The sequence below is a fragment of the Bos taurus genome, chromosome 11 (assembly GCF_002263795.3).
Source record: "Bos taurus isolate L1 Dominette 01449 registration number 42190680 breed Hereford chromosome 11, ARS-UCD2.0, whole genome shotgun sequence".
Taxonomy (NCBI): Eukaryota; Metazoa; Chordata; class Mammalia; order Artiodactyla; family Bovidae; genus Bos; species Bos taurus.
The window spans coordinates 104,074,930-104,102,147 of NC_037338.1; the positions used below are offsets into that span (position 1 = coordinate 104,074,930).

Consider the following 27,218-nt stretch of genomic DNA (forward strand, 5'->3'; position numbering starts at 1 on the left):
GCCTAGGGGAAAGCGAGCTCCCTTCCAGTCCTGCCGGGGACGGGTCACTGGACCAGGCGCACGCGTCCCTGGATGAAGGGTCAGCTGCATCTGGCGGGAGTCTGGCTGACAGAGCCATCCTGTCCCCGAGGCCAGGGGCCACCGCGGGGGGTAAACAGGAAGCCCTGCTCTCCCCTGCCCCGTGCTCCGGTCCTCCCCTCCCTGGCTCACACGCTGCGCCCAGCGCCCCTCGAGCCGCCCCAGATGCCCGTGCGGGCCTCTGCCGGGGGCTCGGTCCGTCTGCTCCTGAGCCTGCCGAGGCCAGAAGCCTGGCATCGAGGGCTCCTGGGAGGGTCCCAGGAGGCCCGGGAGGCCCTGGCCACCCCCGCCACGCCCCTGGCCTGACCGGTGCGCTCTGGGAAGGTAAGAAGGCCCAACTCAGTCCATCACCCCCAGAATGCCTGCAGGCGGGCTGGGAGGCCGTTGGACCATCGTGCCTACGGACCGGGGAGCGGACGGGGAAACTGAGGCCAGTGTGGGCCGAAGCTCCGGCCATGGGAGCCAAAGCTGGGACTGGAACGCCAGCTTTCCGACCGCACTGGGGCTCTGCCCTGGGCCCGGGTCTCCGGGCCGCCCAGTAGTGAGGGACCGGCCCCAGCAGATGATCACCTCTGTGCCGCCGTCGGGGTGGCACCAACTCCTCCCCCAGCTGATCCCGCTGTGGTGGTGTGCTCGCCGACCCTGGAGAGACGCCATAGGGGGCAGGCAAGGGGCCTCCTTGAGGATGGGGTGGTCCTGGCCCGCCCTAGGTGGAGTCGCCTAGACTGGAACACAGAGTGAGCTCCCCACATCCCAGCACCCGGGAGGGGCACCCACGGGGCAGGAGGCACCCCGACCCCCCTGCAGGTCCCCAGGACCCTCCTGGAGTCCGACGGGGTATCGGCCAGTGCCGTCCTCGCCCTCTGCCGGTACTCAGCCCACCCTCCATGCAGGCCCTGCCCGTCCCCAACCTGCTTGGGGCAGGCCGGGACCTCAGCCCATCTCCGGCATCTGCCTCTGAGGCTCCAGGACCTGAGACTGGGGGGTGCAGAGGGGTTGAGGCCACAGGCCGGGCCGGGCTGGCTGCCATGCGGGGCCCCGTAGGAGCTGCCAGCAGGGCAGAGCTGGTGAGGAGGGGGGCCCAGAGCAGTGGGGGTCCCAGAACCAGTGGTCCGGGGAGACTGGGGCACAGAGGACCCCCCACCGCCTGTAATTCCACCTTTCAACCCACGATTCAGTCTGCATGCTCTGGGCTCCCTTCCAGAAAATTCCCTAACCTTCCCCACGTTTTAGACGGAGGGGGGCCCATCAACTATTTCACAAGTTGGCTAGTTAGCTGCTCACAACCTCAGCCCAGCCCATTCCCTGGCAGGACTAGATCTGCCCCCTGGGGTGGGGGCACAGGAGGAACTGGGGGGCCCTGCTTACCTAGGGTGAGTCTCTTTCCTCCTTGGGCCTCAGTCTTCCCATCCTTACGCGGAAGGGGCCAAGCCCAGCTGGCCCTGACACCCACTGTTTCTCCCACCCAAGGGCACGAGCTGACCCCCTGGCCTAGGGCAGGGTCAGCGTTAGGGTCTGGGCCACCTTCTGGGTGTGGGCAAAGCCCAGCTTGGCCCCTAGTACACTCAGCAAGACACACAGCCCTCCTGGGCAGCTGGGCCCTTGGGTGAGAGAGCCAGGAAGCAAAGGCAGGCCACGGGGGGCTGGCGGGGAAGAGGTGGGGGGTGAGCCCCCCAGACGCCATGCGGCAATGCTTAAGGGCCAGCCACCTCCTCTGCAGTCACAGCCACCCCTCTGGCTGGCACCTCACCTGACCCCCTAGAACAGTTGGGGAAACTGAGGCCAGGAGAAACAAAGGTCCTGTGCTGACCACAGCCTCGCCTACAGGACACCCTCCCGGGGGGCGGGGAGAGAGCAGTCCGGGCTGACCGCCAAGACCCCCTGCCCCCCGCCCCCAGCAAGGGTGGGCAGGTTCCCTCCTGCTCTCAGCACTCTGGGGGGAATTTCCCGAGCTGCCCCAGCTCCCTTCTTGGCCGGGACATCAAGCTGGGTGGGGTGGAGGGAGGGAGGACTGAGCAGAGGTGCTCAAGGCCAGAGAAATGAGGGTGTTCAGACTGGGTGGGTGAGGGCTGAGCCCCGAGGATGGCGGGCTGGGGGCCTGCTCACCCAGGGCCCTCAGCCAGGCGTGTCCAGCTGTGTCCTTGGTCACTGCCCAGCTCCCCTGCGGCACCCACCCAGCCATCAGCACAGCCACTGGGGCACTGCCAGGAGGAAGGAACGGAGAGTCTGGCCTGGGCTAGAGCACCTGGAGCGCCCGCGGGAGCACCCTCTGTGGCCACCCAGGCTCCTGCCCTTTCCCCCCCGCAATGCCCTCCCTAGCCTCAGGAGCCCGAGGGGCCAGAGAACATCTCTTGTCCTCCCCTAGCAAGGGCCCCGGAAGTGGGACCGGGGGCTCTCGCCCCTGGAGCAAGGAGCTCACTGCCCTATTGCTAGAGAAGGCCCTGGGCTGATGTCTGCCCTCCCCACCTCTCCCCTGACCACGGCCACTCAAGGCGCCAGGAACCCAGGGAACAGGCTGTTCTCAAACCCCCAGCTCCCTCACCCACCCCCTGCTCGCCCTGGCTGCTCCCAGCCCCGGGCCCTGGCACACATGTCCGAGGGCCCAGGAGTCACAGGACAAACGGGCCCGTCTGTGGAGCCGCACTCCTGTGGCCCCGCCAGCCTGGTGGACCCCCGGCCTCGGGAGGGCGCTGGGTGCCAGCCACGTCCATCACACGTGGGGCCCGTCAGGCCCCAGGGTCACCAGGTGGGCCCCAGCAAAGTCTGCGGCTGCTTCAGGATTAGACCCTGAAATCCCCGGGGGGCAGCTCCCCCAGCCCTGCCCCAGCCGCTCAGCCGGCCCCCGCCCCCCGCAGCCCCCCGCCCGCCCTCGGCCTCCTGTTTGTTCACTGACAGATCCCGTTATCAGCGGGCAGCACACACAGGAAGTCCGGCCGGGAAGGGCCCATCCCAATCCCGATTTACACAGGACGGAGCATAAAAAGCCGCCCTTCCTCGTCCCAGGAGGAGCCTCCCTGCCCCGAGGCGGCCGTCCCCATGGCCCAGGAGCAGGCTCCCGTGGACCGGACAGGCGGGCGGCCTCTGGAGGCACCTCGAGGTGGCGGGCGAGGGGCGGCAGGGCCCACCCCCGGCCCGGAGAGGCGGCAGAGGTGGCCATGGCCGAGCCGGGGCACGGGCAGCAGCAGGTACGACAGGGGTGGCCCTGCAGGGACGGGGCGCAGGCAGGACGGGGCAACCATGGGCACCTGTGGGCTGAGCACTGAGGGCTCTCCGTTCTGGGGCCACCTCATCGGCACCCCTACTGGTGCCATCCTCACCTTGGCCAAGGGCACCCGCTGGGGTGGCCCAGTCTGGACCAGCCTGGCCTGCTCCACCCTCGTACTTGGCACTGGCAGCCCAGCAGCTCCGTGACCCCTGGAAGGGGAGCCGCTGCAGTGGTGACCCTGCCGTCGAACCGCCTCCTGGGCCACCCTGCTCTCCCGGGGAAGCCCCTGGGGTCGGAAGCAGGACCCCCACCCCCCGGCCCCGCTGACCCCCCTTCTCTGGGACCTGTGTGTCCCAAGGGCATCCCCCAGGGGTGGGCAAACACCTCAAGGGTTTCGGGGATGGGCACTAGAGGGGAGACAGGAACCCTAAAGCCAAGTCTGCAGCCAGGATGGGCTGTGGGAGGGATCCCCCCGCTTTCTGTGGGGCTGGCTGGGGTCGGGGAGAGGGACAACTTGGCACAGTGTGGGCATCCCGTTGGTCCCCCTGGCACCCTACAGGAGCCTCCTACCCAGAGCAGCACAGGTCCCCAAGGGCGCACAGGGGACTCCCTGGCCGCTGCCCATCCGCCCCAGCGTGTATGATGAGCACCCACGTTCCAGTGGAGAAAGCAGAGGCTAACCCACCACCCAGCCTAGCAGCCAAGCGAGGACCAGCCCATCCAGCGCTGCCGGCCTCCCTTTTTTTGTTCAAGCTGGAGGTCAAAGGGTCAAATGACCAGCTTCAGGGGCTGGATGGGGGCAGGGGATGGAGCAGGGCAGCTTTCCCCTCTGTCCCCCCTAGGCCTGGCCTGGAACTCTTTACTGCCTGGGACCTCCTGTTGGGGTTGGAGCGAAGAGACCCCTCCAGTGGCAGGGAGCCCCCGCACCATCTAGCATCCCAGCAGCGGCTTCCCCAGCCGCCCTCAGAGCATCTTCCAGGGGCTTCTGGGCCCCCTGGTCCAGGAAGGGGTTCCTGTCCAGCCACCTCGGGCCCCTTCTTTCTCCTCCTGGGCGCCAAGGGAGGCCTGAACCAGATGCCCTGGAGCTGCTGGCTTTGCCCGAAGGCCCCCTCCCCGTGTACCCACAGGACACCCACCCAGCACCCCGAGCTGTGCGGAGAAGCTTTCCATCTGGGGGTCTCAGGACCCCCCAGCAATGAACACAGCCAGGCTGAGGGTGTGTGCAGAGCTGAGTGGCCATCCGAGGGTGGGGGTCTGCAGGCCAAGTGAAGGCTGAGGGCCCTCAGTGGCACGGAGGCTGGCCCGACCCCCACCTGCCTTGGCATGTCAGGGGAATCAAGGCTGTGTGTCTGACCCACAGACCCCGGCACCAGGGAGGCACGGGCGGCCCCCACCACCCAGAAGAGCTGCTGCCACCAGCGTCCGGGGCATGAGGGAGCCCCCTTCCCCAGGTGAGTGCCCCGGGCAGCAGCGGGCACCGATACCTGCACACACACACACTCAGGTAAACAGGGCCGGGGCTCGGGTTCGAAGGAGACACTGCTGAGACGGGCAGGCCCAGGGAGGGCTGGGGTGATCCCGGTGCACAAATGATGGGGGTCCCAGGAGGGCTGGCCGCCCGCCGGCAGCACGCGGGCCCTGCGGCCCACTCCACCACCTGGGGCTCTTCAGCCCATGTTGCAAACGTGCAAAGGGGCCTGGACAGGAGAGGGGACGGGCCCAGGAGGCCCCCGCGGTGACCATGCAGTCGGGGGACTCCTCAGGGGCCTGAGGCGCACTCAAGGGTGGTCCCAACTGTCCTGAACAAAGGCGGAGCCCGGTGGAAGCCCCGCAGGCCCCCTAACCTGGCACACGGGCCAGGAGCGAGGCTCAGCGCACACCTAGGAGCCAGCAGGGCGCTGCTGAGGCCGCCACCCCCCATCTCCCCACCCCCCATCTCTAGAAGTCTATGCGCCCAAGGGTCACTGCCATTCACCCCACGCGTGGCTGCAGAGCAGCCGTCACCTTTAGCCAGCCCCTGGTGCCCAGTGAGCTGGCCCCCCGGTTGCGATGGCCATCCCAGGAATCGTTGCTCAGCCTGAGGGGGTCGAGAGCTAGCTACCCCCGGCTCGCGTGGGCTCTGCCTCCGGGCACCTGGCCGCAGTCTCAGCCCTGCGTCCAGGGGAGCGGGCTGGGAGGGGCGGCAGCCGGGGGGGGGGCGGGGGGCGGGCTGTGCGTCAGGAGCCCCGGTTCTAGCTGACTCACTGCCCGGCCCCCGGGGCGCCGTTTGCCGCGGAGCCTCAGTTTCCCAACCTGCACAATGGGGGCGGGCGGGGGGTCCGGCGCCCACCCCGGGCCCGGGGCGGGCCGGGGGCGGGCCGGGCGGGGCGGGGCCGGGGCTGGCGGGCGGGCGGGGCCCGGGCCCCTCGGCGCGGAGGCGGCAGCGGCGCGTGCGCGCCCCGGCTTGGGCGGTGAGTGCGGAGGGAGCGGGGCGCCTGGCTGGGGGCGCAGGGACCGCCGCGGGCTGGGGGTGTGCTCACAGTTCGGGCTGGGGTCGGGGGGCTGGGGCCGGGAAGGCCGGGGGCCCTGGACACTCGCGGAGCTGGGGCCGCGGGGCAGTGGGGGGGGGGGGGGGGGGCGACGCGGAGCGACCGCAGGGAGCCCAGAGGTGAGCCGGCCCGGAGCGCCGGGCTCTGCCCCGCGGGCACCGACCCCAGCCCGGCCCCGGGTCCGGAGAATGGGCCCAGCGGCCTTGGCAAAGGGCGCCCCCTGCTGGTGACGGGTGACCCGGGCCCGGCCACGAGGGGTGGGGGGTCCCTGTGCGGGGTGGGGGGCGCCGCCGCCCCTTATCCCCCTATCCGGGCCCTGCGGCTCCCCCAGCGCTTGGCCCGCAGCCTGGCGGGCCAGGGACTCCGCAGCCCAGGCCAGCTGTACCCTGCGGTGGCCGGAGGGGGTCACTTCACCCTCGCTCCTGCTCCCCACGATGCAGGGGGAAAGGGGAGGCGTGGGGTGGGCAGTAGAGAGGGCGCACCCCCAGGGAGGCATCTCACCCCGCGTCTCCACATCCACCACCCCCGGTCCTGACGTCCAGAACACCCCTCACGGTGGAAGGGGGGACCCAGAGTCAGGCCCCTTGCTCTGGGACTCAGTCTCCGCGGGTGGCAGCTGTGCGGTGCAGCATCCCCCCCAACCCCGGGCAAGTGAGGGCAGGCTCCTGCAGACCCTCAGAGGGGATGGGGCAGTATTGCTTGTCATCCTGGAGGCAGCGTGGGTCCCCCTGCCCTGCCTGCCTGCCTGCCCTGTCTCCCGCCCCCGTGGGGCTGTAACTGCAAAGGGAAATGGGACTCCTCGCCCCCAGCGCAGGAGGCCAGGGCCAGCCGCTTCCTCTGGGCTAGGAGAAAAGAATGACTTTCAAAAATCCAGTCTCTCCTCTGAAAAAACACGACTTCCTTCCTAACCAGCTTTCCATAGGTAGCGGAGGTGCTGGGTGGGTGTTTGTGGGGGACAGTTACATGTGCACGAGCTGTGCCCCCCAGCTGCTCAGTGTGGGTGCCCTCAGGGTCTGTAAGCCCATCGGCCCGCCTCTGCCTTCCTGGGGCCCATTCCCAGGGCCACCTGTCTCCCATCATTTCAGTTCTTGCTGGGAGTGCCAGGCCCCCAGGTGTGTCCCTAACAGGGTGCCCCCCTGCAGAGTTCGTCCCCTGAACCGCCTGACTGCAGGATATACCCCAGCCCAGAAACCGCCAGGAAGCAGCCACCCCCTGCCGTCCCCAAACTAAATCCAGCACCTCAGTTGCCCGCTGCAGCCTCTGCCTGCTTGGCCACCCAGCCCTCCCCTCGCAGGCCGCCAACAGAGAATGGGGGGGGAGGCTCACAGGAAGGACCCTCGTGCAGCTCTAGGGCCGGGTGGTGTGGCGGGTGAGGGCCTGGACCGAGCGCCCAGCTGAACCCCAGTGTGGATACAGGGCTCAGCGATGCTCATGGTGATCCCTGTCTATGGGACTGACCGTCAGAGCCAGAGGAAACTGAGTCCCAGGGAGGGAGGCGACTGTACCCACTCTGCTACCTGCCCCCAGCACACGCACAAGCTCAGCTCCTTCCTGTACCCTGTCCTTTGGGGGATCCTGGGGGGGTCTCAGATGGGGCTCCTGGAGCAGGGGAGCAGAGCGCTCCCCAGACTCTTGGCACACAGCGACGGCAGCCCTGCTCCAGTCCCCGTGGCTTGTCACTCACAGCGTTAATTCTGGGCTAGGCTTTCTCTCATTCCCAGAAATCGCTCTCTAGCCTCCCTGGCTCCCACCCGCTGCCAGGACAGGGATGTGATCGGCTCCACTGGCAGAAGGGGTGCTGCTCCAACCCCCCCACCATCCGGGGCCTGATGGAGCCACTGTCTTGGGCGCCCTGGAGGTGGTTTGCCCCGTGTGGTTCAGGCCCCAGCATAGGAGTGATCCTTCCCAAGGACAGGCCCCGGCCCCACCCCAGGAGGACTTCCTGCCTTCCGGGCACCTATACCCCCAGGCTCCTAGGTCTGGCACTTGAGGTCCTTGAAGGCTGCCAGGGCCAAGCCAGCTGGGGTGGGTTTCAGGCCTGCCATGACACCCCATGTGCAGACCGAGGTTTGGGGTAAAAGCCCTGCCCTGCTGTGGGAGGGCCCCAAGCCCAGCCAGGGGAGGGAGGGGTGGTCCCCCCTCAGCCCCCGCCTTCCCCGGTGAACCTGACCGAGCCCAGCAGGGCCCAGGTGCGTCTCTCCCCAGGCGAGGGCATCAGCTTCCATTTCCAGACCCCGATGTCCTGGCCCTTCTGTGGTCCAGGGGTGGACTGTATGTGGCTGGTGAGGGCCAGCCTCCTTGTCCAGGCGGGCTGGGGGTAAGGAGAGCTAGCACTGGCCGTGGGGGCTCCCCCGCCATGGTGAGAGGCCCCAACGAAGCAGCTGAGCCGGGCAGGCATCACGAGCCGAGGGGACCATCTCTCCCGTGGTGCTGGCTCGAGGGGGTCTGGCAGAGGGACTTACAGGGCTGTGCTCTGTGCTCCAGGCCACCCCGAGGAGAAGGCCGTTCCACCCGGAAACTCAGGCCATGTGGGGCTCCCAGGAGCTGCTTCCACTCTGGTTCCTGGTGCTGGCAGCGGGCGGCATAGAGCACGTCTACCGGCCTGGGTGAGCCGGGGCTTGGGGCCCTCAGCCCTCCCTGGGGGCGGCCCCCAGTGTCCAGGGAGCTGGCGTCTCCCTGCAGTCCCTGCTGAGGGTGCCGTCGGGGAATCCCCTGCCCAGGTGCCCGGCTCCCCTGGGCTCCAGGGTTGGAGGGTCCCAGCCCTGGGACACTGCTGACTTCCTGGCCCCGCCCCTCCCCGCCCCCGCAGACGCAGGGTGTGCGTCGTCGGGGCTCCCCAGGGCCCCGCGTCCGAGTCCTTCGTGCAGCGTGTATACCAGCCCTTCCTCACCACCTGCGACGGCTACCGTGCCTGCAGCACCTACCGGTGAGCGCCCCCACCGCTGCCCGCCACACGCACGCCCTGGGGCTGGGAGGGCCCCGAGCAGTGAAAGGCCTTGCGGAGGCCGGGTCCGAGTGTGTGCTGGAGATGAGTCTCGTGTACCTGGGCGGCCCCGGACTCAGGAAGTGACTGCCGTAACCGCAAGAACCAGCCACTCCAGGGCTGTCCGGCGCATCGGCCCCCCAACCCTCATTTTAAAGGGGTCCCCCACCTTGTCTGCCCCCCTCCACTTTGGGGACACTCCCCCCGACACCCAGCATCGTTGGCTGCAAGATTTTACCCTCTTGGTTCCCTGAAACTTGCCTCTTCCTGGTCCTGCCCTCTGGGCTCCAGGGAGCACCCCCTTCCCTTGGCAGCCCCCCAGCAGTTACAGATGAAGATCCTTCCCCTCCCCCAAGACCCAGCACGTCCCAGTCTGAGCCAGCATGGGCTGGGGGGTGGGCGGGGGGTAGAATCTCTCGTTCTTTGCTGCGGGGATGTAATGTGGTTGGGAAAGATTCTATTTTCCGTGAAGTTTTTAAGGACCTCTGGTGGGGGACGGGGACAGGGTGGGAAGCCCCTTTCCCTCAGGGCCTAGAACCCCCCCAGAATAGGAGACTCCCCCCCGAGGTACCACCTCTATCTACTCCACTCCCGGCTTTGCTGGGCTTCTGCCCACACGGCAGCCTGGGGCAGGGAGGCGACTTGGGCGGGGACCCTGAGGTGCCCTCCCCGGGGGGAGAGGCGCTCTGTGGGCACAGCCGCTGACCTCGTCCACGCTAGGGGAGATGGCTCGCGCAGCTTCTGAATGGCACGGGGCCAGAGCCAGCCCAGAAGGCGGGAGGATGTGACGATGGGGTGGGGAAACCAGGCCCCGTTGGGGGGGGCCCTGGTGGCAGCACGGAGGCCCCGTCCCTCCTGCTGCCGCACCATGAGGGCCACAGGCCCTTCTGAGCTGCCACCGTCCCCCCAGGACCCTCTACAGAACCGCCTACCGCCGCCGCCCCGGGCCGGACCCCACCCGGCCTCGCTACGCCTGCTGCCCTGGCTGGAAGTGGACCGGCGGGGTGCCAGGGGCCTGTGGGGCAGGTGAGCACCCAGAGCACCCGGTCTCAGGGAACCAGAGCCCAGCAGGGCAAGAGCGGGTCCTGCGTGGCACCCATCCCCTGGCTGCACAACCCCACTGCAGTGGGGCCCCGGGCACCCTCCTGCGTTGCTGACAGGCCTCCCCACCCCCACAGCAATATGCCAGCCACCATGCCAGAATGGAGGGAGCTGTGTCCTGCCTGGCCGCTGTCACTGCCCTGCAGGATGGCAGGGCAACGCCTGCCAGACAGGTGAGGCTGGCACCCGGCCATCCAGAGGAGGAGGGAGCCCCCGGGCACCTCCCACGGATCCTGGCAGCCCCGAGGGGTGGGTCTTGAGGGGGCTCAGGGAGGGTGCTCGTGCCTGACACCCCCTTTCCTGCAGATGTGGACGAGTGCAGCGCCGGAGAGGGCGGCTGTCCCCAGCGCTGTGTCAACACGGCGGGCAGTTACTGGTGCCAGTGTTGGGAGGGGCACCGCCCATCTGTGGACAGGGCAGTCTGCCTGCCTGAGAGAGGAGCCCCCAGGGTGACCCCAGACCCCACGACAGGTAAGGTGCCTTCTAGATGCCACTCCTGCCACCGTGCCTGGGGGTGGGCAGGGCGGGCCGGGGGAGTGGTGGTGATGATGGGGGGCTTCCCGCGGGGACGGTGGGGAGGACCTCAGCTCAGCCGCCGCCGCCTGGGGTCCCTTCACCGAGCAGCCGGAGACACAGCACCTCTGCTGGTGACGGGACATTATTACTTTTGGTACGCGCTGTGACACTTCAAACTCGTACCGTGAGTAATAATGCGCTGTCAGCAGCCCGGCACGGAGCGCGCCCGCGGACGTCAGCTCAGACCACCCTGAGCACGGCGGCGGCGTTGGGGACCCTGGCCCCCGGGGGGCAGGCATGGGTGAGGCTGCGACTGCCCGGGGCCACCTTGCGGCCCGGGAGGAAGGCGGGGCCCGGAGCGGGGACGGGGCGGCGGGGGCGGGGGGGGGATGGTGGGGGGGCAGGACTCGGCACGACAGCAGCTGGGGCTGGAACTTGGTCCCAAGGGCTGGGCCCCACACCGGGAGACCCCCCTACATGGGACTGTGAGGCTGGCCCAGGATGGGGGGCACGGGGTGGGGAGCCGGGCCTCCCTGACTCTGCAGCTGCCCTCCCCAGGAGCGGACAGTGAGGTCAAGGAGGAAGTACAGAGGCTCCAGTCGAGGGTGGACGTGCTGGAGCAGGTGAGGCCCGGGCTGGGATCCTCGGGGTCAGGGAGGCTCAGCCTGGGAGGGGCTCCGTGGGGGTGTCCTGGCGAGGCGGCTTCTAGGGTGCCCTTGGTGTGGGCACCCTGCCCAGCAGACGATGTCTGGGGCCCCAGGACGTGGGGGCGGGGACCCCACCGAGAGCCAGAACCTCGGTCCAGTCCATGCCTGCCTTTGTCCCTACAGGGACAGTGCCCGGAGGCCTTCCCACAGGGTCCTTGACTTGAGACCCCCCAGAAGCCCCTGTCTCCCCTCCCCCAGCCCTTCTGACTAGGGCTCCCAGGCCTCGGGGACCCTTGGCCGAGCGGGCCTGTGTGGCGTCACCTGTGCCCACCAGCCTCCGCGGGCTCCCAGCGCAGCAGCCTCTCTGGTGGACACTGTGGGGCCCTGCAGCTGGACCTGGGTCTGCGGGTTGGTAGTGCCGTGCTTGCTGGCCACCTTATGTAATGGACAGGGCGAGGGCCTGGCCCAGGGTCACACAGGTCTCCCACCCGGCTCCCCGGGGCCTTGCCCACCCCACAGAAGCTGCAGCTCGTGCTGGCCCCACTGCACAGCCTGGCCTCCCGAGCCCTGGAGCACGGACTCCCTGACCCAGGCAGCCTCCTGGCCCACTCCCTCCAGCAGCTGGACCGCATTGACTCTCTGAGCGAGCAGATCTCGTTCCTGGAGGAGCAGCTGGGCTCCTGTGAGTGCTGTGGGCCCCATGACCTCCCCCGTCCCGCAACACACACAGCCTAGGACCCCTGCTCCCACCCAGAGGTCAGAGGGTGGAAGGCGGGGCTGCCATGGGCTGAGTGGGTGGGTCTGTCTGGCTGGAAGGTGCTAAGAAACGATGACCTCTGAACCCCCCCCCACCCCCATCCACCCGCAGGTTCCTGCAAGAAGGAGGTGTGACAGGCCCACCTGCCCAGTCCCGGCAACTGAGAGGAGAGGCTCTCCTCACCCCGCCATGCCCCGCCATGCCCCGCCCCGCCCCACCTCTGCTGACCACAGAGGCCCCAGGGCCCCCACCTGGGGCGGGGTGGAGTGAGGATCGTCCTGTGTGAATCCAGCCCCAGCCACCCAGCCCCCTGCACCCCGGCCAACTCTCGGGGCCTGTGGGCCCACGGCCAAGGACGGTACGAGGTGCCCTGCCCAGGGCCTGGGGCTGCGCCCCTCACTGGGCAACCCTGTCCTTTGTCAGAATAAAACGAGACTTGAGCTGCTGTGTCCACGAAGGCATCTGGGGAGCGTCCTGAAGCCGACGGGCCTCCCCCAGGCCGATAGCCAGGTGCTGGGAGAAAGGCAAGACAGCCTTGGGGCTGGCAGGGAGGCTGCCGGCCCCCCTCCCTGGCCTCCCTAGACGGGGTCTTGGTGCCCTCTCCAGTTTGTGGCTCAGCTGGTAAAGAATCTGCCTGCAACGTGGGAGATCGGGGTTCGATCCCTGGGCTGGGAAGATCCCCTGGAGAAGGGAACAGCTACGTGCTCCAGTGTCCTGGACTGGAGAACTCCCTGGTCTGTATAGTCCATGGGGTCGCAAAGAGTCCCAACACGACTGAGCGACTTTCACTCCAATGGGGCTGGAGGGCGTGGTTTCAGTGAAAGTGACCAGCTGGTCCCACCCCCAGCCGGCAGCCAGAGAGCAAACCATTAGCTTCCTTGCGACGTGCCTGCCGGACCCCTGGGCGTGCCTGCCACCCCCAGTAGGAGAAAACATTCCAGGATGACCGTGGCCCCAACCCCGGCAGGAACACTACCCAGGGTGACGGCTGGGGGTGCTCCACACTCGTCCGGGGGCGCTGGAAGCGAGGGCAGCTTGAGGATGGGAACCCGAGGCAGCCCTGCCCACCCTCTGAGTGAGCACGATTCAGCAGGCACTTCCAAGAGTTCGTTTATAAAAAACAGTGACGAGCACAGTACCCATTCAGCAGACTCGCTCCCCAGAGCCGGGGGAGCCGCAGACCCTGCTTTGTGGCTCCCTGAGGCCCAGCTGGCATGAGGCCACCTGGGGGCGTGAGACCAGGCGTCCTGGCCCCCGAGCCCGCCTCTCCCTGAGGGCCTGATGCAGGCCTGGGCGGGAGGGTGGGGCCGGGCAGCTCGGCCCTGCCCTGTCAGCCCATGGGGGTCCAGACCCACTCCCACACCAGACTCCGGAGGCACAGGGGTGGGCGAGGCCCTGCCCTCAGAGCTTGGGGGGCTGACTCTCCCTTGCAGGGACATCGGGGGGCCAGGACCCAAGGCAGTGACAAGAGGGGCCCGCTTCCAGGGGGTGACGGCTAGAGGGGACACAGTGGTGTCTGGTGGGTGGGGGGCGGCCCTCTGTCCATCGTCCATCCAGGTCCTGCCCTGCCCCAGGCCTCGATTACTGGGCCTCCTGGGTGTCGGGCCCCAAGGGGGCCCCGTTCTCCTGGGGGATCTTGGATATGTGGAAGAAGTGCGTCCTCATGGCCTGATGGCAGGTGTCCAGAAGCTTGGGGACGTCGGCGACAGTGAGGCCACGGGTGGGGATGGCATCTAGCACCTCCACCTGGATGGTTCCTGTGGGGGCAGGGTGGGGGCGTCAGCCACCTGGGGGGCTCCTGCGGGGGGCCTCTCTCCCCCCATTTTGGCTGTCTGCCAGCCTCCCGAGGGCCTGGGCTGGACCGGGCTCTTCCAGACACCCCGGTCTCTGGCGGTTGGCTCTTAATTGAGAATCACTGATGCAGGCATTCACATGCTCTCAGGAACGTTCAGAGGGGCGTGGACGAGTGCGTGCCCCCTTGTGAGGACTGCTTAGGCTCCAGGATGTTCCCTCCCCCAGGAGGCTCTGGGGCAGCCCTGGATTGCAGGCGGCCTCGGGGACCCAGGTGTGCGGCAGGCAGCTTCTCCCTTGGACCCCACTTCCCACCTGGGTGCCAGGCACCCTCGTGTGGGGGTCTGGAGAGAAGGGTGGAGGGAGGTCCTAAGCTCCGTGGCAGAGGGCATGGGGGGCGTCCCCGGGAGGCTGCTGCCTGAGAGTCAGGGCTGGATGCACTGGTTCAGAGCCCACCCTGGGCAGAGGAAGTGTGCCCCTCAAGGCCCCCCGAGCTGTGGGCAAGGCCCGGCCCGTGTGTGAGAAGCTGGGCCTCCACCCACCCCTGGGAGCCCTGATCTTGGGGCTCAAGGCAGGGCCTCCTTCCTTCTTCCCCCAGTCACTGAGGGGCACAGCCTGGAGTGACCCCCCAGAAGCGGGGTCCAGGTGTCACTGGGACTGAGATCGGGTGGGCGGGCCCCCGTGTGGCAGGTGTGTGTGTGGGGGGGCGGGGGGCTACCTGAAGTGAAGAGCTTCGTCTTACAGCTGTAGAAGGAGGAGAAGCTGGAGTAAATCACAGGGATGATGGGTACCTGGGGACAGCAGACGTGGCAGCCTGAGGACGGAGCCCAGCCCAACCGTGGAGCCTGATCCCCAGGGACAAGCTTGCGGGCAGACCCTGCCTGCCCCCACGACCCCTGTGGCCACCAGGCAGGCATACCACCCTGCCTCAGGGTGCTTCCATGCGCTGCCCTGGGACACCCTTCGTGCCTGGGTGCCTCAGGGTGCTTCCATGCGCTGCCCTGGGACACCCTTCGTGCCTGGGTGGCTCAGGGTGCTTCCATGTGCTGCCCTGGGACACCCTTCGTGCCCTGGGTGGCCCCGAGTCCATAAACTCATCCTGCACATCCTTACCCAAGTATCCCCTCCTCCAGGAAGACTTCCTGGGTTGGCACACATCCATTGGATTCACATTCCGCACCCCCCAAGGGTCCCAAGATGACCCAGGACCCTGTCCAGTTTAGCCAGAGGAGATAACTGAGGTCTTTCTGCCCATCTCTTCCTTCCCAGCCTCTCCCCCAACCCCAGGGGGCAGCTCCAGCCAGGGGAGGGGGCAGGGCCTGCGGGTTTTCCCAGAAGACACCAGGGTCAAGTCCAATGGTGACTTCAACAGTGGTGGTTCCAGTGTCGGAAATGGCACCTGGAGTAATCATTAACCCTGGGGTGGGGGGAACTGACAGGAAACACGCTGCCTGGCGTCCTGGCTGAGACTGCCCTGGCCCCACCACCCCTCAAAGCTCCGCTCCGCTCTTCTCTCCCATGACCCCCATGACCCCTTCTCCACCACAAAGGGAAGAGACACCGGCCCCGGGCCTGCGGCCGGGGTGTCCTCCTCCTCGTGCTCGGGCAGGACGGGGATCAGAGCCCAGGCTCCCGTCCCCACCCCCGTCCACCCCTCCCTCCAGCTCCCCCACTCCCCACCCCCGGCGCTGGCTGGGAGCTTCTGGAAGGAAGGCTCTCCCAGCCTTGCTCGGGGCCACCAGGGGGTGCTCGAGGCCACCTCTCACAGGTGAAGCCCAGGAGACAGCAGAGCCCTGCCCAGCTGGCAGCCTGACTCTGACCAGGCAGGAAGGAAGGCTCCCCAAACCCCGAGGGTTTTCACCTGCGCTCAGCCCCCAGCACAGGACAGGCACCCGAACCCACCCGGAGCCCCACCCCACGGAGGGACGTGCCCCAAGCCTCTCCTGCCATCCCCCCGAGATCCCCGGGACCCCGGAAGTCAAGGACAGAGCAGCACGAGGCCCATGCCGGGCTTTCTGCTCACTCTGTCCTGGCCCCTGTGAGCCCTGGTGCACCCCCCACCGCCCAGCCACTGCTCAGTCCCAAACCTGCCTTGGCGAGGGGTGCGGGGGAACTGAACGCAACCTTGGCAGAGCCCTCCTGACAGTCCAGGCAGCAGGCCTTCTTTACGCCAACCCCAGCCCCCCTCGCCCGGCCAGCGGGAAAGTGGGGTGCTGAAGCTCCGTGGGCAGGTACGGAAGTGATGAGCGTCATTCCAGCTGGTCCTGGGCTGACCAGACCCCAGCCTTCACGCTCAGGGGCCCCAGGGACTGCCCTCCACGGCAGCTCACAGACAGGTGCTGCCTGTCCAGAGGCAGGTGGTCCCCGAGCGCCAGTGGCCCCGGCCGGCCGGGAGGTCACTGTCAGCCGTAGGCCAGCCCGGATGCGCTTCCCGCCCCGGCCACACCAGGAGCCGCAGCCCCGACATACCTGGGCCTGGATCGCCAGGTAGAAGGCGCCTTTCTTGAAAGGCAGGAGGTCCCCGTTGTCATTCCGCGTGCCCTCCGGGTAGATCCACACTTTGAGCTGTTGAGGAGACAGGAGGCTGTACCCAAAAGCCAGAGGCCGCCCAGGGAGGCACCCACCGCCCTTCTCAGCAGAGACTACCACCGCTGACAACCGAGGCCCTGCGCCTGGCTCTTCCATATGAGAGTCACAGACACACAGCGATGAGGCGTGTTCTGCTGCAGGAACTCACCCTCGGGGCCGACTTGACACCACAACTGGGCCTGAGTGTCCCCAGCGCCGGGCGCCCCAGCCCTGGGCACTCACCTTCTCCCTGACCATGCGCTCGCCCACATCGGTCATCACGCTCATGGCCGTCTGGGAGTGCTGCCGGTTGATGAAGAGGACGCCCCCCAGGTACATGATCAGGCCCACGGGCCCCAGGAAGAGCAGCTCTCGCTTGGCGATCTGCACGCAGCGGTCGGGGAGGACCTCCATGAGGCCTGTGGGCGCCAGATGCCAGGTAGGGACAGGAGGAGACAGCGCAGCTCAGGGGCCACTCCCCAGGGAGAAGCGGGCCAGCCCCAGGCCTCAGGTACCACTGGCCCCTGGGCACCGTCTGGCCTCTGAGCCTCAGCTTCCTAGCAGGGGGGGCACTGCAGCAGGGCCCGGGGCCCCACACAAGCTGCCCAGTCCTGTTACCCACCAGAGGGAGGCGCGGGTCCCTCCCTCCAGTGTCAAACCCCCGCCTGCCAGCTCAGCTGGGTCTAGCCTCCACCAAGTAGGACAGCAGCCTCCCCCTACCCCCAGGCAACTGGGGAGGGTCAGTCCTCCCCCAGACCCCACTGAGGCCCAGCCTTACCCATCATGTCCAGGATGCTCTGGTGGTTGGAGATGATGACGCAGGGCCGGTCCTCGTCCAGCGTCTCACGGCCTTTGACCTCAAAGCGGAGGCCATATGCGTACTTGAAGGACCGGACGAACCAACTGATGATCCTGCGGGGGAGACGGGCCCAGTGAGCAGAGGGCCACTGCCCCGGCGTGACGTGGGCTCTGCGCGCACAGCCCGGAGACCCCCAGCCCACCCTGGCAGGCTGGCCACTGACCCTGAGCCCGCCTTCCCCTCCGAGCGCCTTCAGGTCTTGTCCCCAAGCAGGATGGCGAGTGCCCCCCGCCCCTCGCCTCCCCAGCCGGTGACATGAAGGTCACACGGAAGCAAGGCCTCGGGGACCCTGACGCCTGGCTGTGGGAAGGACGCCCCCTTCCACGTCCAGGTACCCAGATCTGCACCTGTCATCCAGCCTCCAGCCCCCGAGTCCTGCCTGTCACCCCAGGCCGGGGGCCCAGCTGAACGGCGGGGATGGAGGCTGAGAAACCCCTAGGCTGGGTGAACTCTGCTGTCAGCCGCATCAGAGACCGAAGGACCCAACGTGGAGAGGCCGCCCACAGAGGAGGCCGGGGCAGGGGGCCCCCCACAGGAAGTGACCATCCCTCAAGGCAGAGCCACACCCAAGGGAGGGAAGCGTGGGTACCAAGCGGAAACCTTGGCGAGGAGCTGCGGGCTGCTTCCTGGTTTGGAAGAGCTGCTGCTGGGGAGACCGGCCCGGCAGGCACCATGGCTTTCACGCCTCCTTGTCCTACAAAGCGGCAGCCTGCCCGTTTCACACACAGACACACATACTCAAGGTCACACCAGGATGCCAGTGGAGCTAGGATGTGCGTGGGCCCTGCTCCTGGCAGGAGGCTGCCCTGGGCACTCGTGACCTGGAGGGGCCTATCCCCGCAGGAGGTGACGGGTGAGGGAGACCATGCGTGCCCCTGTCTTTGGGTAGCTGGCTGGCAGGGAGAAGGTTGACACCGCACACACTTGGCACAGGACAGGTGCCAGTCAGGGGTCCGTGCACACGGGGCGATGGAGCCCACGGCTTGAGGTCACTCCTCTGCCACTCCTGCAGGCCCCCTGGGTCCTTCCCACCCGTGGGTGGGGGCGGGGCTGAAGGTGAGCTCCCGGTGACCCAAGAGCTTTCCACTTTCCGCACAAGATTCGTGCACGCACACACACACACACACACACACACACACACACACAGCCGCCAGGGAGCTCCTCACAGTCCTGACCGGGAGGGAGGCCTTTTCCACTCCAGGCAGAAGGGCCTGGGCCCAGACCTGGTTCTCAATAGAGCAGAGGCTCAGAGTGGGTCCTTGGCCCGAAGGCAGACTCGTGTCTTTAAAACTGTGGGTAAGATGCATGCAGCACATTTACCCTCTGAACTGGTTTCAAATACACAGTTCAAGTGCGGTCACGTTGTTGAGCAACTGCCCCCACCGTCTGTCCCCAAGACTCTTATCTTCTCAAGTTGACGGACACGCTGTTCCCATTACACACACACACCCTGCCCCGGGCCCCAGCATCTTTCTGTCTCTGTGGATAAGACTCCTCTGAGCCTCACACGAGTAGATCCTATCGGCTCTGCCTCTCTGTCCCAAAGGCAGGCTCGCATCTGGCCCACACAGCCTCTCTCCCCTCCTCCTCCCACGGCACAGGTTGGAGAGAGGGGCTCCGCGAGGGAGGCAGCTGAGCCCCGGCTGCTCTCACAGTCGGGCCAGCCGGCCTTGCTGGATCTGGAAGCCGGGCCATCCTCCTTAGCACTAAGCCTCTGCCAGCTCGAGCCAGACCTGTCCCTTTGTTCCCATCCGGCTCAGAGGTGCCCCTGGCCGGACACTCTTGGGAGACCTCGCCTGGCTACCTCAGCTGGGGAGCCTCGGGCTTCTCGACTGCCAAGAGATGGCTTCTCGGGTCGTTGTGAGGATTGACCGACCCAAGGAGGGGGCGCAAGCAGGCCATTCACCAACAGGAAAAACGTGCATCGTCCAACAACACAGAGGCACGCAGTCTCACTAGCCATCAAAGGAAACGCGGATTGAAACGAGAAGCCCTGTCCTCTTCCTTCGGATTGGCAGAGGATAGCCGGATAACAGGAGGTGTCGGCCGGTGTCGGGAAACGGCCTGAGGCTGCTGGCAGAGGTGGGAGATCGCAGAGGTTTCTGGAGGAGGGCAGGTTGGCAGGACCTAGAAGAGCCCTTAAGAAGCCTAGTCCCTGAGATTTGCAATCCTCTTCTGGCAATTGATCCTAAAGCTTCCGACGCACAGGCGCGGTCGGGATTAGGGAAAGAACACCTCAGCGTCCCCGTGGGGACTGCCCAGATAGACAGGGCTGCGGCAGAGAAAGAGCAAAGATCCCTACTTATTCGCTGTCAGGTCGGTTCCCGGGACTTCTAATGCAAACCTGTCATTTGCATTTCCCTGCCAAGCTCACAGGCAAAGTCCCAGACCACATCTGGAGAGGACAGTGGGTCACTCTCTGGGGGTGTCTGCTGGCTCCGTTTTTCTTCTCAAACAGTTGTGATGAAGGACCTCCCTGGTGGTCCAGTGGTTAAGAGTCTGCCCTTCCAATGCAGGGAGACCCGGGTTTGATCCCTGCTTTATTCCCTTATTGGGGAACTAAGATCCTCCATGCTGCCTGACTCAGCCAAAAGGAGACAAACTGTTGTGAAATATACATAACATAAAATCTATCATTTTAAACCATTTACAAGTGTATAATGCAGCTGTCCCAAACGTCCGTCTCCAGAACTTCTCTGTATTTTCTTTTTGTATCTAATTGACAGGATCAGTATTTGGGGGTGGGGGATGATGAAAGATACTGTATATACCGTGATCACAGTATCCTGTGATACTCAGCCTAGCAGGGGCCTCTCCCACCCCAGTTGAGGCAGACCTCCCAAGGACCAAACGGTTCCAGGAGGGACCGACAGGTCCAGGGAGCAACTCGCTACATTTTACAAATAACTGCACTCAAAACCAAAAGACACCGCCACTGACATAAGTACAGGAAGCTGCAAAAGAAAGGGGCATCCCGGGAGCAGACAGAAGCAAGAGATGCTCCTCACAGGGAGGGTCCATCAGTCACTCCCTGCAGGGGGGCGGGCACGGGGTCTCGCTCTTCCTTCTCCTTCTGTCCCCCCTTGTCAAGGTTTTCAGTCAAAGTGGTGGGGACGTCGTATCATCTTCACAGTGCTTCCTCCAAGAGCAGGGAAGCCGCCCAAGCTGTGCAGAGGCTCCAGGGCCCTGGGCAGGGAGAGCTGGTCTGTCCTGGCCTGGAATGCAGCACGCACATAACCACAGGGACAGATGCCCCACACCCACGCCCGGGAGCAGGTGCTCCATGCTACCTGCCAAGCCTGCTTGGGGACAGACGCCAACTGTCCAGTTTCGCTCAGACAGTAACCCCACAAGGTCACATACTCCTGCACCAGGGAAGTGGAGGCTCAGCAAAGCTGAGCGACTTGCCCAGAGTCACACAGCGGGGAAGCCGGGATGGGCTGGAGCCCGCCCCTAAACTCCAGGGTTGTCAGGTGAGGTGTTCTAGCTCCTCTGCAGGCCTCCCCTCACCCCCTGAAGGGGCTCTCTGGCCCCCACACCACCCCCAGCAGGAGGGGCTCTGCCCTTCTCTCCCAGCAGGAAGCTCCGGGCAGCCGCTGTCCCCAGGCAGCCAGGCCTGCCCAGCCCAGGCCTCTTCGGAGCCCAGCTGACTCCAGTGCCCCTACCCACAGGAAGCAGGGCCCCAGCTTCAGGGCGGGAGTCACAGGTGTGCCAGGGATGTTCGCACCCCAGCTCCAGTCCTGCCTTCCCAGGGAGGCGGAGCCAAGGCTGCCTGAAGCCAGGTGGCCCAACCTTCAGAAGCACTGCAGGCAGCTGCCAGGTGGGTGACTGGTGCCAGAGTCCCCGCAAGGCAAGGGGGCCCGCCCCACTTTCCAAGGGCCCAGGGGGGCAGTGATCTTAAACAGAGGCGCCATCCTCACCCCTCGTGGGTCTTTCTCAGGAGCCCTCCATTTAACCCTGATCGGGGCCGCTGGCCTCGAAGGGAGTGCCATAAACGTGAGGATTCTCAGGGGCCTGGGGCCGAAGCCCTGGCAGCCAGCCTCCGTGGACCAGCCGTGCTCATCTGTGGACACCCGGACCCCGCCCCAGCTCTGGGTCAGACAGGCCCTGACGCTCCTCTCACAGCTGTGACCTTGGGCAACGGACTTGACCTAACTACGCTTTCTTGTTTCCACTTGTGAGACTGGAAGGTCGTGGAGGGGTCGAGCTAGATGAGGCTGGACGCCTGAGACACCTGCCAGGCCGGTGTGTTGGCGACCGCCTCCACAGACAGCGGCTGTGTTGGCGACAACACAGGAGGAAAAGATTCCAAAGGAGATGGAAGAAGCCCCTCCCCCAGCCGGTACCTGCTCCTGGCCACTGGAAGGTGGTTCAAGGTCAGGTCTCAGCTACCTGCTGACCTTTGCGCTCAGCCCCGACACAGGCTAGACAGCTCTAGGAAGACCCAGTAGCTAATTCAGCCAAGCCGTGCCAAGTCCTCAGCCAGACCCCGTGGGCTTTGCCTTATAACGTGGCGAGGGTGGAGGGGGGTGGTTGGTGGCACTCACTCTGGAAGGCCGTGCCAGGAGGGCAGGCACACAGAGCCATCAGTCTGCTCAGGGGACAGGAGGCCCCAGCAAGGCCGCCTGGTAGGCAGCGGCCTTTCCCAAGCGTCAGATGAGCCGGAACACTGGGTGGGCAGGAGCTGGGGGTGCTGGCCTCTGCAGGTGCCCAGAGGTGCTAACGGGGGCTCAGAAGTGGGGTGGAAGGAGGTGGGGCCGTGAGCAGTGTCCAGATCTCAGGAACTCTGCTCCCGGGCCTGCAGGAGTCCACCCAGGGGGAGGACTGCCCCCACCGGCCCACCCCAAGACCAGGGCCCCAGGCCCTGGCTGCAGCGATGCCCATCCTCAACGTTCCAAGTGGGTGGGGGTTCCACCGACCCAGCACCTCACTCTCCTGCCCCCAGCCCTGCAGCCTAGCTGTGGTCCCAGGCTGCCCGTCCTGGTCACCTGAACGTGTGAGAAAGGAAACTCTCTGCGTTAAGGTGCTGTTACCTGGTTTCCTGATTCTACCGCCAAAGCCAGTTCTAACACACAGGATTATCCTGGGCCTCGCTCTCTTCACTGTCCAGCAGGTGTGATAAGGGCACCTGCCCCCAGGACGAGGACCCAGCCTTGCCTGGCGCGCAGGCCCCCGCCAGTCTGGGAGGGGGTCCCTGGCCTCAGCCCCAGCATGCTCACAACAGTGCCTGCCTCTGGCCCTCCGCTCCCAGCGCTGCCAAGCACGCTCAAAACTCACAACTCAATGGCAAAGGCCTCCTTGGCTGCCCCATCACAGAGACGGGCTGCTGGTTACAGGGAGATGGGAACGCGAGGCAGTGGGTGGAGCTGGGCTGTCCCTCTTGGAACTTAGGACTTCCCCTGAGCCTGGTCTCCAGCTCCAAAGCAGCCACGGTGCTGCCCCCAGCCCCGATGCTGGTGAGACAGAGGAAAAGACCCACCTTGAAGTCATCCTTGGGCTCTGCAGCCCAGGTCTGCCGCGTCCTAGTTCTGGGACCTGCCAGTTGCCTCCTCCCCGCCCCAACCCCCGGAGACATGAGTTTCAAGCTGCTTCTCTGAGGGCTCATCCATAAAATGGGACTAGGAACACCTTTCCCTAAGGATGAAGCATCCGCCAGCGCATGGGGGTGCAAGACAGAACTGATGGGCAGAGTCCTTTCCCGAGGTCAGGGTGAGACTGGAGAGGGGGGCAGCCAGGCACCCACAGTCCAACCCAGGAGGGGCCTGAAATGAGGGGGCCTGTCCACACAGCCCCCCAACCTCACCTGTCCTCGTGGGCCTGTCCCTGGAGGAGCACAGTGCCTAAAGGGACACAGCGCCTCCACGACCTCTGCATTCCTCAGCCCTCCTCGGCCACATCCCTTGGGGAACTCGTGTTCACAAGGGACCCTCCTCTCTGCCATCACTGGGGAGCCATGGGTGTCATCACTATGACCCACCCTTTGGGACCTGGGGCTGCAGGGGAAGGGGGCTGTGGGTTCCCAGACCCCTAGGCCTGCCTCTCTCTGGGGAGGACTCAGCACCTTCGTCATGTCCTGGGTTGGCTTGTGCAGAGCCTGAGTCGGGGGCTGCCCCGGGGAGGGGAGCTCCCTCCTGAGCTGAGGAGGACGTCTCAGCAGGCCCGAATCTCGTGCGAGACTGGGGGCCGAGCTGGGCTCTGGGCTCGGGGAACAAGCCCGAGGCAGCAGAGGCCACGGGGCTGGCCAGGCCTGGGCTGCCAAGTGCTGGTCAGGCCGGCCTGCCAGTTCTACCACCTGGTCAGAAAGGGTGGCCGTGACTTCCAGCCTGACCCTGGGGAAGCAGCTTTCAAGCCCAGGCCTGGAAGAGCGAGTTGGACCTTTTAAAGACAAGGCTACCTGACCACACAGAGCCAGGGAGAGAGAGGGTGACCACTGGGAACGCCTGCTGAAAGCCTGCTCCAGGACTCGCTTCCCACCCGCACGCAGCACAAGCCAGGCTCAGGGCCCCCTCCTGCCTCAGAAACAGACGTGCCACCCTCGGGCCTGGCTGTGGGAGGGCAGCTGCCCCTCCGAGGAGCCCACCAGCCCTTGTTGCCGGAAACCACCCCCTGCCCCGCTCCTGGCTGGCCCCCAGCAGGTGTGGAACGGACACGGGCTGTGAGCCCACTGTCTGCAGGGGGTCCCAGGGCCTCAAACTCAGGCCAGCATCCCTGCCGGCAGGGCCCAGCCCTGAGGAACCCCCTATTTCTGGACACAGGCCCTCCCCATCCCAGAGAGCTGACTGCTTGGGAAGACAGCTGGAAAGGCAACAAGTGGGCCACCCCTGTGATCTCTGCTCCCTGGGTTGCTGCCCTGGGCCACGTGGGGCGGGGGAGGGCAGGGGAGGCACTGGAGACCCATGGCCCACCCACCAGTCTTCCCCACTCTTAGTCCTCCCGCCCATTCCTGGGGCAGCGGGAGCCACAAATCCCTGAAAACAGCTGGGGAGAACTGTGCAGAGCAGGCCAGTCTGGCAGCGTCAGCCCATCGGATGGACAAGGCCGGGAAGGGCAGAAAGCCAGGACCCCTCACCCCCTGCCCTGTGAGTGCTGGGGTAGTGGGGGCCTCAGGGACCACAGTATTCCCACCCCAGGCCACGGCCAAAAGGCCATCATTGCCAAAGCCACAGGGTGGCATGTTAGCAATGGCCCCTCCCCATCGGAATCTGGGGAAAGGGCCAAGGAGCCCCTCTCGGGCCACCATGCCCTCCCCAGCCCCTGCCCCTGCCCGGGAGAGATCGCCATCTCTTCCTGTCAGCCCAGCCTGACCCCTACCGCAGCAAGCTCCCCAGCCCCGGGGATGGGAGGGGGGACACCCCAGCCACCACCGTGTTCTTTCCCCTGGCTTAAAGCTTGGACCCCAAGGGTCAGCAGTCCCCGCCCAACCTCCGCGGGCTGGAGCCACCACACCTTCCTAAGCGGAAGGAAGAGGCTGAGCACAGGTGCGCTCATCGCCCGACAGGTGGGCGGGCGGGATGGCGGGGAGGAGACTGAGACACCCCGGCGCGGCGGTGCACGGCGGCTAGCCCCCACCCCCCGCCACGGGAAGCGGCACCGAGCCTCTGCCCACCCGGCCCGGCCGCATTCCTCTCGGAGCCGGCCCAGCACCCTGCGCGGCGCCGAGAGACAGATCTCTGTAAAGCCCTCCGTGTCGGCCCCTGGCCGGGGTCCCGGGGCAAGGGTGCGGGGACACGGCGACGCGGGCTCCGGAGGCCGCAGCCCACCCACCACCACCCCTCGGCGCGCTCCCCGACCCGCTTTTCCCTCGGGCGTAGGGAGCGCCGCACCCCCCCCACCCCCGCCCCAGCCCCCTCCCGCCACTCCCGGAGCCCTGGAGAGGCGGGCGCGGCAGGAAGGAGGGAAAGGACACGGGAAAGTTAGGGAAGCGGAAGCGGCCCCCCCGCGCCCGCCCGGCCCCCCTTGCCTCATGTTCTCCACCGTCCGGCCCCCGTGGCGCAGCAGGCAGACGACCGCGGCCATCGCCGAGGCCGTGAAGCAGAAGGCGCAGTACAGGCCGATCTTGGCGTAGAAGCGGGCCGAGCGGCTCAGCTGCGCCAGCAGCAGCAGCAGCAGCAGCGCCGCGATCAGCCACGGCCACAGCTCCATAGCCGCGCCCGGAGCCCCGACGGCGCGGGCCGCGGGCTGCCTGCCTGGGCTCCAGCCGCGCGGGCTGGCGGCGGCGGCGGGCCCTCCTCCTCGCCCCGCCAGGCCCGCGCCCCTTATTGCGAGGGCGGAGGGGCGGGGCGCCCGGGAGGGTGAGCGAGGTGCGCCCCGCCCGCGACGGTCCCCGCCCCGCCCCGCCCGCCGCGCGGTCGCCGCCCCTCCCCGCCCCTCCGTCCCGGGACGGTGCCCTTGCCCAGGCGCCGGGCCACCCTCCGCCGCTGGCCCTGCGCCCGCCCCCAGCCCCCGCACCTTCGCAGCGGGTGACCAGGGCCGTGGCTCCCCGCAGACCCCCATAGCCGGACCGGACCCCACCCGCCTTCGCAACCGCCGGCACCGCCCCTGAGCCCAGACCGCGAAGGCGCGTGCCAGGCTGGTCACCGCACAAAGGGGCCCTTGAGCGGCGCCCGGTGACCTAACCGGTAGCCTGCCCCTTCGGGTCCCCTCGGGGGAGGGGTGGTCTGAAGACGCGCTGGGTAGGCAGGAGGCCAGTTTCTGGGCGGGGCCTGGGTGCCGGACAGTGGGTGCCAGGGCCAGCAGGTTATCTCATGCTCCAGGTGTCAGGCCTGCCCAGGGATCAGGCGACTGAGTTCAACTCAAGCGGGTGGGCCAGCCTGGCCGGGCAATGGTGTGGCCAGCCTCTGGCTTGTGGGGAGGAGCTCCAGGTCATCCCTGGGGGGGACCGTCAACAGATCTCAGAGCAGATCCAGGTTGTAACACCAAGTTTCCATTGTACACAAGTGCCCTCCACTTGCGGCCCCTCCACTTGGGCCCCTCCACTTGTGGCCCCTCCACTTGGGCCCCCCCACTCGCGGGCCCTCCACTCGCGGCCCCCCCACTTGCGCCCCGGGCCTGGGTTTGCTGCCATTGACCAGTGGCCCCACACGTGGTGCCTGGAGGCCTTCAAAAGGTTGTTGTCAGCCTCTGCCCTATTTCAGATGCTGGGGCGTCTAGTGCTGAAATGCTTCGCTGAAGTCCCCAAAATGCTATTTTGGGTGACAAGTACAAAATCACCCATCACGGGTGACTGGGGGGCGTCAGGCCCAGAGGGATGAGGGCTTCCCTGCGGAGAGAGGAGCCTGGGCACAGGCGTTCTCACTCTTCACGAGGGGCGCGTCCCTTCCCCTGCGCTACACCCATGCGTGTTTCACAGCAAAGCCTGTGGCCCAAACCCCTCCGCACAGGGAAGCCCCGCAGGCTGAAGTCCAAGGGGCTGCAAGAGTCGGACACAATTGAGCGACCGAGCGACCGAACCAAAGTAAACACCTCCAGCCATCTGCATCAAGCCCACGAGCGTCTCTCCTTCCGACCTTGGAGGAGGCCCGAGAGTGCTCCCCCGCCTTGGGGAGGAGGGGTGAGCGCTGGCACCACTGGGCCCGGGCTGGCCATGGGGCTGACAGACTCGGAAGAGGAGGTTTCGGGGGGTCAGGTGGGCCCGGGACTGCCAGCGGTGTCGCGGGGTCCCTGGTTTCTCAGCTGGAGGCCCCAGGGGGCTCTTGCTGAGGCGTGAATCCTGTCCTCAGAACCCCCGCCGCAGACAGCGCTGCTTTGCCTGAGGTCCTGTAGCTGCCAGCTGCCAGCACTGCCACGGTGGCACCGCCCACCCCTCAGATGCCTTCCCTGCCTCACTGTTCCCAGCATTTCCCATGACTCAGTCACGCGTTTATGGGTTCCTGTGTTCGCCGCCCCTCTCCTCCGCCTCCCCGGGGGCTCCACTGACGCCCGAGAGAACGGGGCCTGGCCACAAGCAGCCTCCAGGACCAGCGCTCCCCCACTTGATAGAGGTGATGGGCAGAGGCCGGCCCGGGCCCTGTACCCCCGCCCGCTGCCCCTGGCCCGCTGCCCTGTCCGGCTCCCAGGCGTGGTGGTCCCGGACATCACTGTTCTGTCTTCAGACAGACAGAGGGGCTGTGGCTCGATTTTCACCTCCTTCCCCAGCTCCTTCCTCCTCTGGGGAAATGTGGAAATAAAGTGTCCTTTTGCCTCTGA

General features: G+C 66.6%; 2 protein-coding genes, 1 long non-coding RNA gene and 1 other non-coding gene across 12 annotated transcripts; 3 read left to right on the forward strand and 1 right to left on the reverse strand.

Moving 5' to 3' along the window:
• Positions 1–208: 208 nt before the first annotated feature.
• On the forward strand, positions 209–12,255 carry EGFL7 (EGF like domain multiple 7). 7 transcript variants are annotated; one of them, XM_059891459.1, is made up of 11 exons: positions 3,079–3,263; positions 4,126–4,499; positions 4,644–4,787; positions 8,296–8,417; positions 8,621–8,737; positions 9,705–9,820; positions 9,973–10,068; positions 10,202–10,366; positions 10,970–11,034; positions 11,578–11,740; positions 11,927–12,255. In XM_059891459.1, the coding sequence occupies exons 2-11, from the start codon at positions 4,479–4,481 to the stop codon at positions 11,947–11,949; spliced, it is 1,032 nt and encodes a 343-aa protein (XP_059747442.1). In that variant the 5' UTR covers positions 3,079–3,263; positions 4,126–4,478; the 3' UTR covers positions 11,950–12,255.
• Positions 10,544–10,616, forward strand: MIR126 (microRNA mir-126). Its single transcript, NR_030923.1, has one exon. It is a non-coding gene; the product is annotated as a microRNA mir-126 (primary transcript).
• A 653-nt stretch (positions 12,256–12,908) lies between the features above and the next one.
• Positions 12,909–25,280, reverse strand: AGPAT2 (1-acylglycerol-3-phosphate O-acyltransferase 2). Its single transcript, NM_001080264.1, is given in 6 exon segments — positions 12,909–13,572; positions 14,325–14,397; positions 16,076–16,171; positions 16,418–16,593; positions 16,953–17,086; positions 24,994–25,280. Coding segments are annotated over 6 exon segments (837 nt in total). The 5' UTR covers positions 25,176–25,280; the 3' UTR covers positions 12,909–13,396.
• Positions 25,281–25,362: 82 nt separating this feature from the next.
• On the forward strand, positions 25,363–27,218 carry LOC101902839 (uncharacterized). 3 transcript variants are annotated; one of them, XR_009496576.1, is made up of 3 exons: positions 25,363–25,651; positions 26,414–26,583; positions 26,753–27,218. It is a non-coding gene; the product is annotated as an uncharacterized lncRNA (long non-coding RNA). The 3 variants fall into 3 exon arrangements; XR_009496577.1 differs by lacking the exon at positions 25,363–25,651 and adding an exon at positions 25,702–25,939; XR_236559.3 differs by lacking the exon at positions 25,363–25,651 and having other exon boundaries at positions 25,702–26,583.

Excerpts from the sequence above, each read along its gene's own strand:
- EGFL7 (XM_059891459.1), top strand. The coding sequence starts at position 4,479 with ATGAACACAGCCAGGCTGAGG. Across the intron at positions 8,738-9,704 it reads CGTGCCTGCAGCACCTACCG|GACCCTCTACAGAACCGCCT; the intron begins GTGAGCGCCCCC and ends CCGTCCCCCCAG. Across the intron at positions 11,741-11,926 it reads GGAGGAGCAGCTGGGCTCCT|GTTCCTGCAAGAAGGAGGTG; the intron begins GTGAGTGCTGTG and ends ATCCACCCGCAG.